This window comes from Theileria annulata, chromosome 2 (genome assembly GCF_000003225.4).
Source record: "Theileria annulata chromosome 2, complete sequence, *** SEQUENCING IN PROGRESS ***".
NCBI classification, from domain to species: domain Eukaryota; phylum Apicomplexa; class Aconoidasida; order Piroplasmida; family Theileriidae; genus Theileria; species Theileria annulata.
Window position 1 is genome coordinate 210,176 of NC_011099.1, and position 12,116 is coordinate 222,291.

The 12,116-nt window shown below is 27.7% G+C and overlaps 6 protein-coding genes across 6 annotated transcripts, besides 2 other annotated features; 1 reads left to right on the top strand and 5 right to left on the bottom strand.

Moving 5' to 3' along the window:
- Window positions 1-185: 185 nt before the first annotated feature.
- On the bottom strand, window positions 186-1,194 carry TA15620 (uncharacterized protein; the record flags this gene model as incomplete). Its single annotated transcript, XM_946744.1, has 2 exons — window positions 186-1,100; window positions 1,162-1,194. The coding sequence occupies 2 exons, from the start codon at window positions 1,192-1,194 to the stop codon at window positions 186-188; spliced, it is 948 nt and encodes a 315-aa protein (XP_951837.1).
- An 86-nt stretch (window positions 1,195-1,280) lies between these two features.
- TA15615 (uncharacterized protein) lies at window positions 1,281-3,366 on the bottom strand (the record flags this gene model as incomplete). Its single annotated transcript, XM_946745.1, has 4 exons — window positions 1,281-1,921; window positions 1,973-2,923; window positions 3,102-3,152; window positions 3,264-3,366. The coding sequence occupies 4 exons, from the start codon at window positions 3,364-3,366 to the stop codon at window positions 1,281-1,283; spliced, it is 1,746 nt and encodes a 581-aa protein (XP_951838.1).
- A 165-nt stretch (window positions 3,367-3,531) lies between these two features.
- Window positions 3,532-4,474, top strand: TA15610 (uncharacterized protein; the record flags this gene model as incomplete). The annotated part of the gene is made up of 3 exons (XM_946746.1): window positions 3,532-3,725; window positions 3,861-3,969; window positions 4,091-4,474. 3 exons carry the CDS (start codon window positions 3,532-3,534, stop codon window positions 4,472-4,474), a joined length of 687 nt encoding a protein of 228 aa, XP_951839.1.
- Window positions 3,649-3,717: a sequence feature (2 probable transmembrane helices predicted for TA15610 by TMHMM2.0 at aa 40-62 and 72-91).
- Window positions 3,880-3,939: a sequence feature (2 probable transmembrane helices predicted for TA15610 by TMHMM2.0 at aa 40-62 and 72-91).
- Window positions 4,475-5,308: 834 nt separating the features above from the next.
- TA15600 (uncharacterized protein) lies at window positions 5,309-5,866 on the bottom strand (the record flags this gene model as incomplete). The annotated part of the gene is made up of 1 exon (XM_946747.1): window positions 5,309-5,866. One exon carries the CDS (start codon window positions 5,864-5,866, stop codon window positions 5,309-5,311), a length of 558 nt encoding a protein of 185 aa, XP_951840.1.
- Window positions 5,867-6,398: 532 nt separating this feature from the next.
- On the bottom strand, window positions 6,399-7,031 carry TA15595 (uncharacterized protein; the record flags this gene model as incomplete). The annotated part of the gene is made up of 1 exon (XM_946748.1): window positions 6,399-7,031. One exon carries the CDS (start codon window positions 7,029-7,031, stop codon window positions 6,399-6,401), a length of 633 nt encoding a protein of 210 aa, XP_951841.1.
- A 96-nt stretch (window positions 7,032-7,127) lies between these two features.
- On the bottom strand, window positions 7,128-12,056 carry TA15590 (uncharacterized protein; the record flags this gene model as incomplete). The annotated part of the gene is made up of 1 exon (XM_946749.1): window positions 7,128-12,056. The coding sequence occupies one exon, from the start codon at window positions 12,054-12,056 to the stop codon at window positions 7,128-7,130; it is 4,929 nt and encodes a 1,642-aa protein (XP_951842.1).
- Window positions 12,057-12,116: the final 60 nt, after the last annotated feature.

The window sequence follows — 12,116 nt, forward strand, 5'->3', positions numbered from 1 at the left end:
ATCTTCAAGACCAGAATTCTGAGTGATTAGTTGATCTGCATGATGATGTAGACTATCGGTATCAACACCATCTTTCTTGGCTGCATCCCTGAGCCTTTCGGCTGGAACTTGAAGTGTAGTAAGTTCACCAGCACCAGCAGCTTCTAGTGCTTGGGCTTTAGTGTAAAGTGAGTCGGCCGCATTCTTTAGTTGGTCGGCTTTTTCCTTGAGTTCACTACCAGGTGTGGTATCGTTTTGGATATCAGTGTCTCTAGTGGTAGTAAGTTCACTTGAAGATTGACTATTATATATATGGCCTCTCTATAGGGATTATTGAAAGTCTTCCAGGCATCCTTAAGTGTGTCGTATTTCCCTTTAATAGTATCACCACCCTTTTCGTATTCATCAGCTTGTTTCACAACATTGTTGTATTTCTGTTTTACACCACCCCAGTCACTTCCATATTTATTTTTAACATTCTGAGCCTTAGTAGATAAACCTGATGAAAGAGGCTTAGCACTACCAAGTTGATATAGAGCCTGCCGAAGAGTAGTAGGTTCACCATCAGGACCCGTATCATCAGCTCCGACAGCATCTTTGAGCTGGGCTTCAGGATTATAGACAGCATTGAAAGCAGTCCAGGCCTTTTCAACTGCTTGATACTTGGCTTTTGCAGTATCATTTTTGTCGTATTCAGTTTTTTTCGTCTGAACTAATTGGAATTTCTGTTTGACACCAGTATCGCCACTGCCTTCGTATGCTGTTTTGACAGCCTGGGCCTTATTAGATAGATCACTACTAGCTTCAGCAAGTTCTCTTAGTTTTTGTCGAAGATTACCATCAGTTTCATTAGCGCCGACAGCAGTGGCAAGATTTTCGGCAGCCTTACCATCATCACCTTTAGCAGCGGTTGCTAGTGCTTGTGCTGCACTATGTAGTTCTTTGGCGAGTTTCCGTAGTCCTTTGGTAGGCTCTGCGCCAGCCTTATACTTGAGTACTTTAGCAGCAGCAGCATTACCAGCAGTATGAACTGCACTGTATAGGTTATTGGCTGCCTGATATAGTGCGTCGGCCTTTCCTCGGAGTCCTTCACCCGAACTTGAACCAGCTTGGATCACCAACTACCAATCTTCACACCACTTTTCATCACTCATATTACTATACCCCTAACTACTCCCTAACAACCCTATACCTAACTAACCACTTAACTACCATAACTACCTAATTACCTACCCAACTACTTAACTACTTACTTAATACCCTATACACTGACTAATTGAATAATTTTGTGTGAAAAAAAATTATTGTATAGATTTAATGAGTTTATTTTTAATATTTTGATATAATAAAATATTATTTGATCTTGTATTATTAAATATATTATTTTTATTTGGTAATATTATAAAATTCTCTTTTATATTCATTAAATTCTTATATATATTTATTGAACTTTTATTGTCTTTATTCCCCGTTACGGTGTCTGGTCCACGGCCACCCCTGAAAGGGTCTCCCTTACTAGTAATACACTCTGTACCCATAAAATTAGCTCTCTTTCCCATGGTACACTCTGTACCCATAAAATTAGCTCTCTTTCCCATAGTACACTCTGTACCCATAAAATTAGCTCCCTTTCCCATAGTATTAAAAGTGTCATTTGCTCTCCTTCCGGGAGTACAATTATTATCTCTCTTTCCCGGGGTACACTCCATACCCATAAAATTAGCTCCCTTTCCAGGGGTACACTCCATGGCTGTAAAATTAGCTCCCTTTCCCAAGGTATTAAAAGTGTAATTAGCTCTCTTTCCCGGAGTTACGGTGCTTGCTCCAATGGTACCTGTAGTACTACTACTAACCTTAGGTCCATTACTATCCGCTTGACCAAGCACCGTATTGGGAAAATTAAATAAAGAAATTTGATAAGTAGTAAAATGTTCACTAGTACCTAATATAATATTTGAATTTAAATAATTATCCAAATTTATATTATTTATACAATTTCCACCAAATATACATTTCTTATTTCCAAATAATTTACAATATATACATTTTGTAATAAAATTCTCAGTTACGTCCGTTACGGTGCTTGCTCCAACGGCACCAATATCCTTAGTAGTACACTCCATAGCTGTAGTTAGCTCCCTTTCACTAGTACACTCCATAGGCATAGAATTAGCTCCCTTTCCCATGGTACACTCTATGGCTGTAAAATTAGCTCCCTTTCCCATAGTACTAAAAGTGTTATTTGCTCTCTTTCCCGTTGGAGTACCCGTAGGACCAGACCCCGTAACGGGAGACCCCGTAACGGTGTTAACATAATATGCTAAATATAATCCAAAATCTAATGTAAATAATATTTGATATAATAATCTTAAATCTGTATATACATATTTTCTATTCCCCAATACATCACTCTCCACATCCCTCTCTACTATATCCCTCTCCACATCCCTCTCTATTATATTCCCTAGTACATCCCATTCTGTATGATATAGATTAGGTATAAATGGAAATCCTAATAAGATAAAAATTTGATGTATAATAAATTTATATTTAATATAATTAATAATTTTAATAATTTCTTGTGTAGTTTGTTGATAATTTGTAAATTTAATATTAAATAATTCAATTTCATTAAAATAATTAAAACTTAATCCAATTCTATTACCAAAATCTATAGATAAAATTGGATAACTATTATCAAATTTCTTCTTTAATATTAATGTATTTGGTAATAATATTTTCAATCTATCATTATCCAAATTTTTTAAAAAATTATTTTTATTAGCCAAATTATTTACATTTTTATTTAAATTATTAAAATTATTAATTTTATTTATTTTATTAATATTTTCATGGATTGAAGAATTTTTATGTGTAATTTTAAAATTAATAAATTTATTTTTAAATATAATATTTTCTATATTAATTTTATAACAATTTACTACTAATATTAATATTAATATATATTTCATTCATTTCTTTCAAAATTCATTAAATTTCTTTAATTAATTGTTTAATTCTTTAATTAATTGTTTAATTCTTTAAATTTGTTTAATTATTTGTTTAATTCTTTAAATTTATGAAGTTAATTCAATTTTTGGTTGGTTAATGATTATTTTTACGAAGTTGTTGTGGTATAAATTTTAAAGCTCCTTGAAATTCATTTGATAATTCTAAAAAAATAAAATTAATTCTAAAATAATAATAATTAAATCTAAAAATAATTTAATAAATTAATTTAATTATAATAATTTAAATTTAAATTTAAAATATTATTAAATTACTATTATTAATATTATTATTAATATTTGTTGGATTGATATTATTTGATTTAATAATTTTTAATTTTTTTATTAAATTACTTTTATCTAATTTTCTTTTATTCATTATATATTCTGTGTAATATTGGGTCCAATTATCCTAAATTAATCATAACTAAACTAAACTAAAAAATTAACTAAACTAAAATTAAAATAAATTAAATTAAAATTAAAAAATTAAGTAAAAAGGTAAATTAAATTAAAATTTCTTTGTATTGGATAAAAATTGGAAATGAATTTGAATAATGAAAAATTGGATATAAATGATAAAGATTGGCCAATATTTGAAAGACATTTAACGAAATGGATAACAGATAATTCAAGAAATTTAACAACAGAAGAAACGAAATATTTTAAAAATGCTACTTTCATTTCTATTACTACTGGAATCTCTTCTGGTTATATTACTCATACCATTTTTAATAAGTAATTTTCAACAACATTATTTTAAATTATATTAATTTAAAATTAAATTAAATTAATTATTTTATTTCTATTTATTTTATTTCTATTTATTTTATTTCTATTTATTTTATTAATTTGTTTTAATATTTGTGTTAGATTAAATGTAATACCAAATATAATATCAAGAAGATTAATATCAATTTTTACGGGATTATATACATCAGCATTTACATTAAATAAATTAAGAAAAAAAATTTATCTTAAAGTATTTAAAATATATTTTTTAATTTAAATTAATTAATTTATTTTTTTTTAGTTTAATTTATAATTTAATTTGATTTAATTATTTTTAGTTAATTTGATTTGATTTTAATTTATGAGTTTAGTTATTGGATAGTAATGGACCAGCAGGAAATGCAAGTAGAAAAATATTAAAGAGTACAAAAGAATTAAATTTAACAAATGATATTAGTCCAATTTATTTACCAAATTATCAAAATAAATTAAATAATAGAAATTTACAAGATAATACATATACCAATAGTAATAATAATAGGAATAGTAGGAGTATGAGTAGTGATAGGAGTAATGATGGAGTAGTAGGAGATAAAGGAGATAATACTAGTGATAGGATTAGATTAGATAATACTAGTGATAGTATTAGATTAGATGGTACTGGAGATAGAGATAGACGAGATGGAAATGATTATTTTATAGAATATGAAAATAAATATAAAACTTGGGATGATATTAGAAATCAATCCAATTAATTTTATAATTTTATATATACATTATATTCAATTAATACTATAGAGTACCTTAGAGTAGTTAGTGTCTACTGTCTAAATGTCCAGAGTACCTCTAATAGCCTTAGAATACCGTTAGAGTACCGTTAGAATACCGTTAGATAGCTATAGTACCTTAATACTCTACTAAACCCTTATATACCTATATACTAGTCCTACTGTACTTAGTACATTAATATACTTGTATGTATATACACTAGGGTATATTACTATACATAAACTACTAATACTCTTAATACTATTATACTTAAAACCCTAATTCACGAGTATACACATATTAATATACCTATGGGTACCTAAATTATCTATAATAGCCTTAATATACTACGAGTACCTAATTGCCTAAAATAGCGCGTAACTATCTACTCAACTACTTAAATACTCTAGACTACTTAATTAGTCTTATTATTAAACCCTTATATAACTGGTGGTCTTAATACTTTAACACACCTCAATACCCTAATACTAAACCCTTAACTATTACTAAAACCCTAATTTACGAGTATACACATACTTATATACCTAATTATTAAAACCCTAATTCACGAGTATACACATACATACTACTATAATACTATATACTAATACTCCTAAATACCTAGAATACCCTAATACTAAACCCTTATCTTCCACTAAAACCCTGAAAACCCTAATATACCTCTAAATACTCCAAATACACCTAATACTTTAAACCCCTTATACATCTTATATACTCCTAACTACTCCTAATACACCTAACTAGTCAACTACACCTCATACACACTAACTACCCCTACTACATAACGTATATATTTAATATTATATATTAAAGATATGTTTATTTTGATTTAAATATTGTTTATAATTGAATTGTTTAGGATTTAAATTGAATAGTTTGACCCATTGGAATAAATTAAAGTCTAGATAGAATTTGAGAGTATTTTCGATTAAATTGATTACTTGTAATTTATTTAAATGATTATTTAATATATTTGTTCTTAATAATATAAGATCATGTGTCTTGACAAGTTCATCATAAAATGTCATATATATAATTGGATTAGTATTTTTAATACCAAATTTGTGTATATAATCTAATGAAGTAAATAATATAATTTTTTCATTAAATTGTAAAAAAATATTATAATAATTTTCATTAAATTTTATTGGTATAATAAAATTTTTACATATTTTACTATTTGTTTTTATTTTCATATATTTTTCCGAATTCATTACTGTCGAATATATTTTCTCATTATTCTTTGATTTCCATATTTCTATTATATCTTTACTTGATAATTTTTTCAATAATTGTAATTTCATTATATCATTCAATTTTATATTATTCAAACTATATCTAATTCCACTTAATAACATTATTTAAACAATATTTTAGAAGATTAATTGAATTTTAGAAGATTAATTCTTTTTTAGAAGATTAATTCTTTTTTAGAAGATTAATTTAATATTTGATTAAATTTCTTAATAATTTGATAACTTGTAATAATATTTGATAATTTGTGATATTATTGTTGTAATTATGAGTAATCTTGAAAAATTTGTGTTGGTGGCCATAAAAATATTAAATTATTAATAATATCTTCATTAGTAGTATTATGATTAAGATTTAAATATTTTATTAATTTTTCTAAAAATTCAAATTCCAAATTAAATATTTTTGAAAGTATTTCTATATTATTTATTGATAAATCTTTTATATTCTTTATTCTTATATCCATTCTTCTTCTTACTTCTTCTTCTCAATAAGTAATAAGTAATAAGTAATAAGTAGTAATAATAGTAAGTAGTAGAAGTAGTAATAGTAGTACCCATAACAGTAGTAGTATATGGTGTTAATAGTGTTAATAATAAAGAATATTAATATAATTTATATTTTTTTGGAGATAAATTAATTTTTTGATAATAATTTCATAATTTCTAATGATAATTTTACAAATTTATAATTTATTTCAATTAACATTTCAATATTATTTTTTTCAACTACAATATCAATTTTATTATTATTATTTATTATATTATTATTAATAATATTATTAATAATATTTTTATTAGTATTATTATTATTAGTATTAGTATTTGGAATATTAAATTCTATAGTATAAATAATTTTATTAATTGTATATAATAAATTTTTTAAATGTTTATTATGTGTTATTAATATTATATTTCCAGCATATTTTATTATTTCTAATTTTTCATTTAATTCTTTTATTTCTTCATTTTTTTCATTTATTTCTTTATTTTTTTCATTCAATTCTTTAATTAATTGTTCATTATTATTTTCTAATTGATTTTGTAAATTTATTATTTCATCATTTAATTTATTTATTTCTAAATTTTTTTCATTTAATTCTTTAATTAATTGTTTATTATTATTTATTAATTGTTGATTTTGTATTTGTAATTGTTTTATTTGTTCTTGTAAATTTATTGTATTTAATATTTCTTCATATGTTTCCCATATTTTCTTTTGTTGATATTCTAAATTACAATACATACCTTTCATCATTTCTAAATCCATTTTTTAAACACAAATTAAATATTAAATAAATAATAAATTAATTAAATTAAATTTGTTAATGCAATAAGTTGCAAATAATTTATATAAATGATATTATTAATTAAGTGGATCATATTTTCTAATTCCTGTCCAGATATTTTCCGTTACGGTGTCTGGTCCACGGCTAACAACTCCATTAGTAGTAGTACCAGTAGTACCAAAAGGCACTTCCTTACTAGTAGTACCAGTAGTACCAAAAGGGGATTCCTTAATCCCAAAAGGGGATTCCTTAATCCCAAAAGGGGATTCCTTAACCCCAAAAGGGGTTTCCTTAGTATTACTAAATCCTCCTGTAAATCCAGTAAATCCACTATTACTAGTATTACCAGTATTACCAAATCCTCCTGTAAACCCTGTACTAGTATTACCAACAGTATTACCAAATCCTCCGGTAAACCCGGTACTTGTATTACTAAACCCTGTATTAGTATTACTGAACCCCGTATTTGTACCTGTTCCGGTATTAAATTGATTGGCTAGATCATATAATGATTGATAATTATTGAAAGTAGAGAAGATGGAAATATTGTTGAGTTGTTTTGTTTGTGTAATTTGTGTATTGAATAAAATTGGATTATTTAATTCTTTATTTAATTCCATATTTCCAAATATATTCTCCGTTACGGTGTCAGGTCCACGGCAATCAGTACCATAATCCCCGAAAGGGTCTACCTCCCCAGCTCCCTCACCCTTAGTATCCTTACTATCTAGAGAAAAGGTACTCGACTCCCCAGTTTTAGTTACAACAGCAATTTCATTACTAATTTTCTCACTAGTACATTCCATAGCTGTAGAATTAGCTCCCTTTCCAGGGGTACACTCCATGGCTGTAAAATTAGCTCCCTTTCCAGGAGTAGTAAAAGTGTCATTAGCTCCCTTTCCCTTAGTTACGGTGCTTGGTCCAGTAGGATCCTTAGTATCCTTAGTACCTAATGGTCCAGTAAGTACTGTAGTACCTACTTTAGGTGCAGCAAAATTGTTGATAGAATTTTCTTCCGTAACGGTGCTTGGTCCTACGGCACCAGTAGGATCCTTAGTACTGTTAGTACTACCAGGTACAGGTGTACTGTTGGTTGGAGCAAGCACCGTAACGGAATCATTAAATAAAGTAATAAATTTATATAATTTAATATTATTATTAATTTTTAATGGTTTATTATATAATAATTTTATATCATTTATTAAATTATATAATTTTTCATTTAATTCCTCCGTTACGGTGTCAGTACCACGGCAACCTGGTCCTACGGTACCAACTTCCTCACCAACTCCCCCCGAAGGGGTCTTAGAAATATCCTTAGTAAAAGTACTTGACTCCCTAGAATTAGTTACAGCAGCAATTTCATTCAGATTTTTCTCACCAGTACACTCCATAGGCATAGAATTAGCTCCCTTTCCAATAATACACTCCATAGGCATAGAATTAGCTCCCTTTCCAATAATACACTCCATAGGCATAGAATTAGCTCCCTTTCCCAGAGTACTAAAAGTGTCATTAGCTCCCTTTCCCTTATTGGTAGTACTGTTGGTTTGGACCAAGCACCGTAACGGTATATTGTATAATTTTTTATATAAAAATTTTAATTGTTGATTTATATAAAAAATAATTTCTTCTAATTTCTTTATTTCATTTATTTCTAATTTTATATTTATATTTTTATTCACTAATTTTTTTAATTCTTCCGTTACGGAGTGAGGTTCACCAACCAGCAATCTCCCCAAAGGGGTTCCCTTTACAGTAGTACCAAAAGTGTCATTTGCTCCCTTTCCGGTGGTACACTCTGTACCTGTAAAATTAGCTCCCTTTCCCTTAGTACACTCCATACCCATAGAATTAGCTCCCTTTCCAGGAGTACACTCCATAAGGGTAAAATTAGCTCCCTTTCCAGGGGTACACTCCATAGCTGTAGAATTAGCTCTCTTTCCCGGGGTATTAAAAGTGTTATTAGCTCCCTTTCCGGGAGTATCAAAAGTATTATTAGTTACATTATTTTCAAGAATATAATTAAAATTATTTTGTATATTTAATAAATTTTTAATTATAATAATATATTCATTTATTTTATTCAAACTTATATTTTCCACACTAATTTCCACACTTTCCATTATTTCCACATTCTCCACAGTATTCTCTATATTTTCCACAGTACTGTCTAAACTATCGAAATTATCAAAATTTTCCGTATTTATATCAAAATTATATAAAATATTTAATAATGATTCATATAATTTTATATTTTCTTTATAAACATTATTTTTATATAAATATTTTAATTTTTCTTCCGTTACGGTGTGAGGTCCACGGCCAGTAGTTCCATCAGTACCCTTACTATCCTTAATATCCTTACTAATAATATCCTTAGAAAAAGTATCCGACTCCCCAGTTTTAGTTACAACAGCAATTTCATTAGGAATTTTCTCCTCAGTAACGGTGCTTGCTCCTAGAGTAGTAGTACTGTTAGGAGGAGGAATACTATCCGTAAGTCCATTACTTTCTGCTTGACCAAGCACCGTAACGGGAGACACCGTAACTGGTCTAAGAACATGTTCTGTAAAATTATAACCAAAATATATATCAATAAAATATATTGATAATGAATTGGAATTTTGTAATGTGAAGATGACATTTGGATTTTTGATTGTTGGTGTATCTGCTAATGAATTTTTTCTATAAATTTCATTTTCATAATTTGTATATAATAATATTAATTTTATATAATCTTCATATTCTATACTTTCTATATTATATCCTTCATATAATTTTATTATTATATATTCCTCCGTTACGGTGTCCGTTACGGTGCTTGGTCCTACGGTACCAGTTTCCTCAGTAGCAGCACCTAATTCCCTAGTATTAATATCCTCTGAAAAAGTACCTGAGTCCCCAGTTTTAGTTACAACAGCAATTTCATTCAGATTTTTCTCACCAGTACACTCTGTGGCTGTAAAATTAGCTCCCTTTCCGGAGGTACACTCGGTGGCTGTAAAATTAGCTCCCTTTCCGGAGGTACACTCGGTGGCTGTAAAATTAGCTCCCTTTCCGGAGGTACACTCGGTGGCTGTAAAATTAGCTCCCTTTCCGGGAGTAGTATTATAATTTATAAGATTAATATTATTAGTAATTAATAATGTAGAAATAGATTTATTAGAATATATTAATAATATATCCCATTTCTCAAATAAAAAATAATTTATCTCCAAATTGTCCACATCAGAATTGACCAAATTTTCAGAATTAACCAAATTTTCAGAATTTTCCAAATTAACCGAATTTTCTTCGAAATTTCCTCCCAAATTTCCTTCCATATTATTATATTCAATAAATAATTCATTAAAACTATAATATAATATAATTAATTGATTATTTGATAATTTAGTAATTAATAATAAGAAATCAATATTATTATATAATGATATTATTATATTATTATTATAAATATATAAACTTATTATTTTATAATTTTCATAATTTTTTAATTCTATTTCCATTAATTTAACCATTACGGTGCTTGCTCCAACTACTTCATCTTCTTCAATATATACCACTCTATCACCATCAGCACCGATAGGGGCTAACTCAGAAAAAGTATCCGACTCCCCAGTTTTAGTTACAACAGCAATTTCATTAGGAATTTTCTCCGTAGTACACTCCATAGCTGTAGAATTAGCTCCCTTTCCAGGGGTACACTCCATAGCTGTAGAATTAGCTCCCTTTCCGGTAGTACACTCGGTGGCTGTAAAATTAGCTCCCTTTCCCGGAGCAGCAAATCTGGTATTAGAATTTTCCTCCGTAACGGTGCTTGGTCCAATGGTACTACTAGTAGTATTAGTATTAGTACCAGTACTACTATTACTATCCTCAGTACTATTAGTATTACTAACCTCAGGTCCATTACTGGCTGTAGTACCATTACTGGCCGTAGTACCATTACTATCTGCTTGACCAAGCACCGCAACGGAGGAAATTTCTAAATAATATAAATGATTAAATTGATCAATTAATATAAAATAATTTTGAAAAAAATTGGATAAAAAAGTAATATTAAAATTAAATTGATGAAAAAAAATCAATTGATTAATTTTATAAATTTTTAATTTATTTTCATAAATTATTATTAATAAATTATTTATTAATTTATATTTATATAATTTTTTTTTAATTTTTTTATATATTAAAATTATTTTTAATTTTTTTATATTATATAATATTAATTCTTCTTCTAATTCTATTAATATATTGTCTTCCGTAACGGTGCTTGCTCCAACGGCAGCCCCCAAAGGGTCTACCTCAATATCCTCAGTAGCCTTAGAATTAGTATCTACGGAAAAAGTACCTGACTCCCCAGTTTTAGTTACAACAGCAATTTCATTAGAATTTTTCTCACTAGTACACTCCATGGCTGTAAAATTAGCTCCCTTTCCCAGAGTAGTAAAAGTGTCATTAGCTCCCTTTCCCATGGTAGTATCCTTAGTACCAGGTACATCTGTAGCCGTGGGAGCAAGCACCGTAACGGGAGTAATAATATTAATAATATTATTAAAATATAATTTAAATAATAAATTATTAAATTGTAATGTATTAATAATATTATTAATATTATAAAATTTTATTTCATTTTTATTATATATTATTATTATATTATATTTATTTAATATTATTACTCCCATTACGGTGTCTGGTCCTACAGTACCAATATCCTCATTAGTAGTAGTAGTACTACCCTTAGTATCCTCAGTAGTACCTACTTTAGGTGCAGCAATTTGGATAGTAGAATTTTCTTCACTAAAATTATTACTAGTATTAATATCCTTAGTATTATTAGTATTATTTAAAGTATTAATATCCCTAGTACTATTAGTACCCGTAGTACCAGGTCCATTACTGTCTGGTGGACCAGTCACCGTAACGGAGGAATTCAAATTAATAGTATTATAATATTGAAATTTTAAACCTATTATATCTTCTAATACTTTTAATTCTTTCATTTCCAAATAAATATATATAATTATATAATTGGATTAGATCAGATGTGGATCAGATAATCT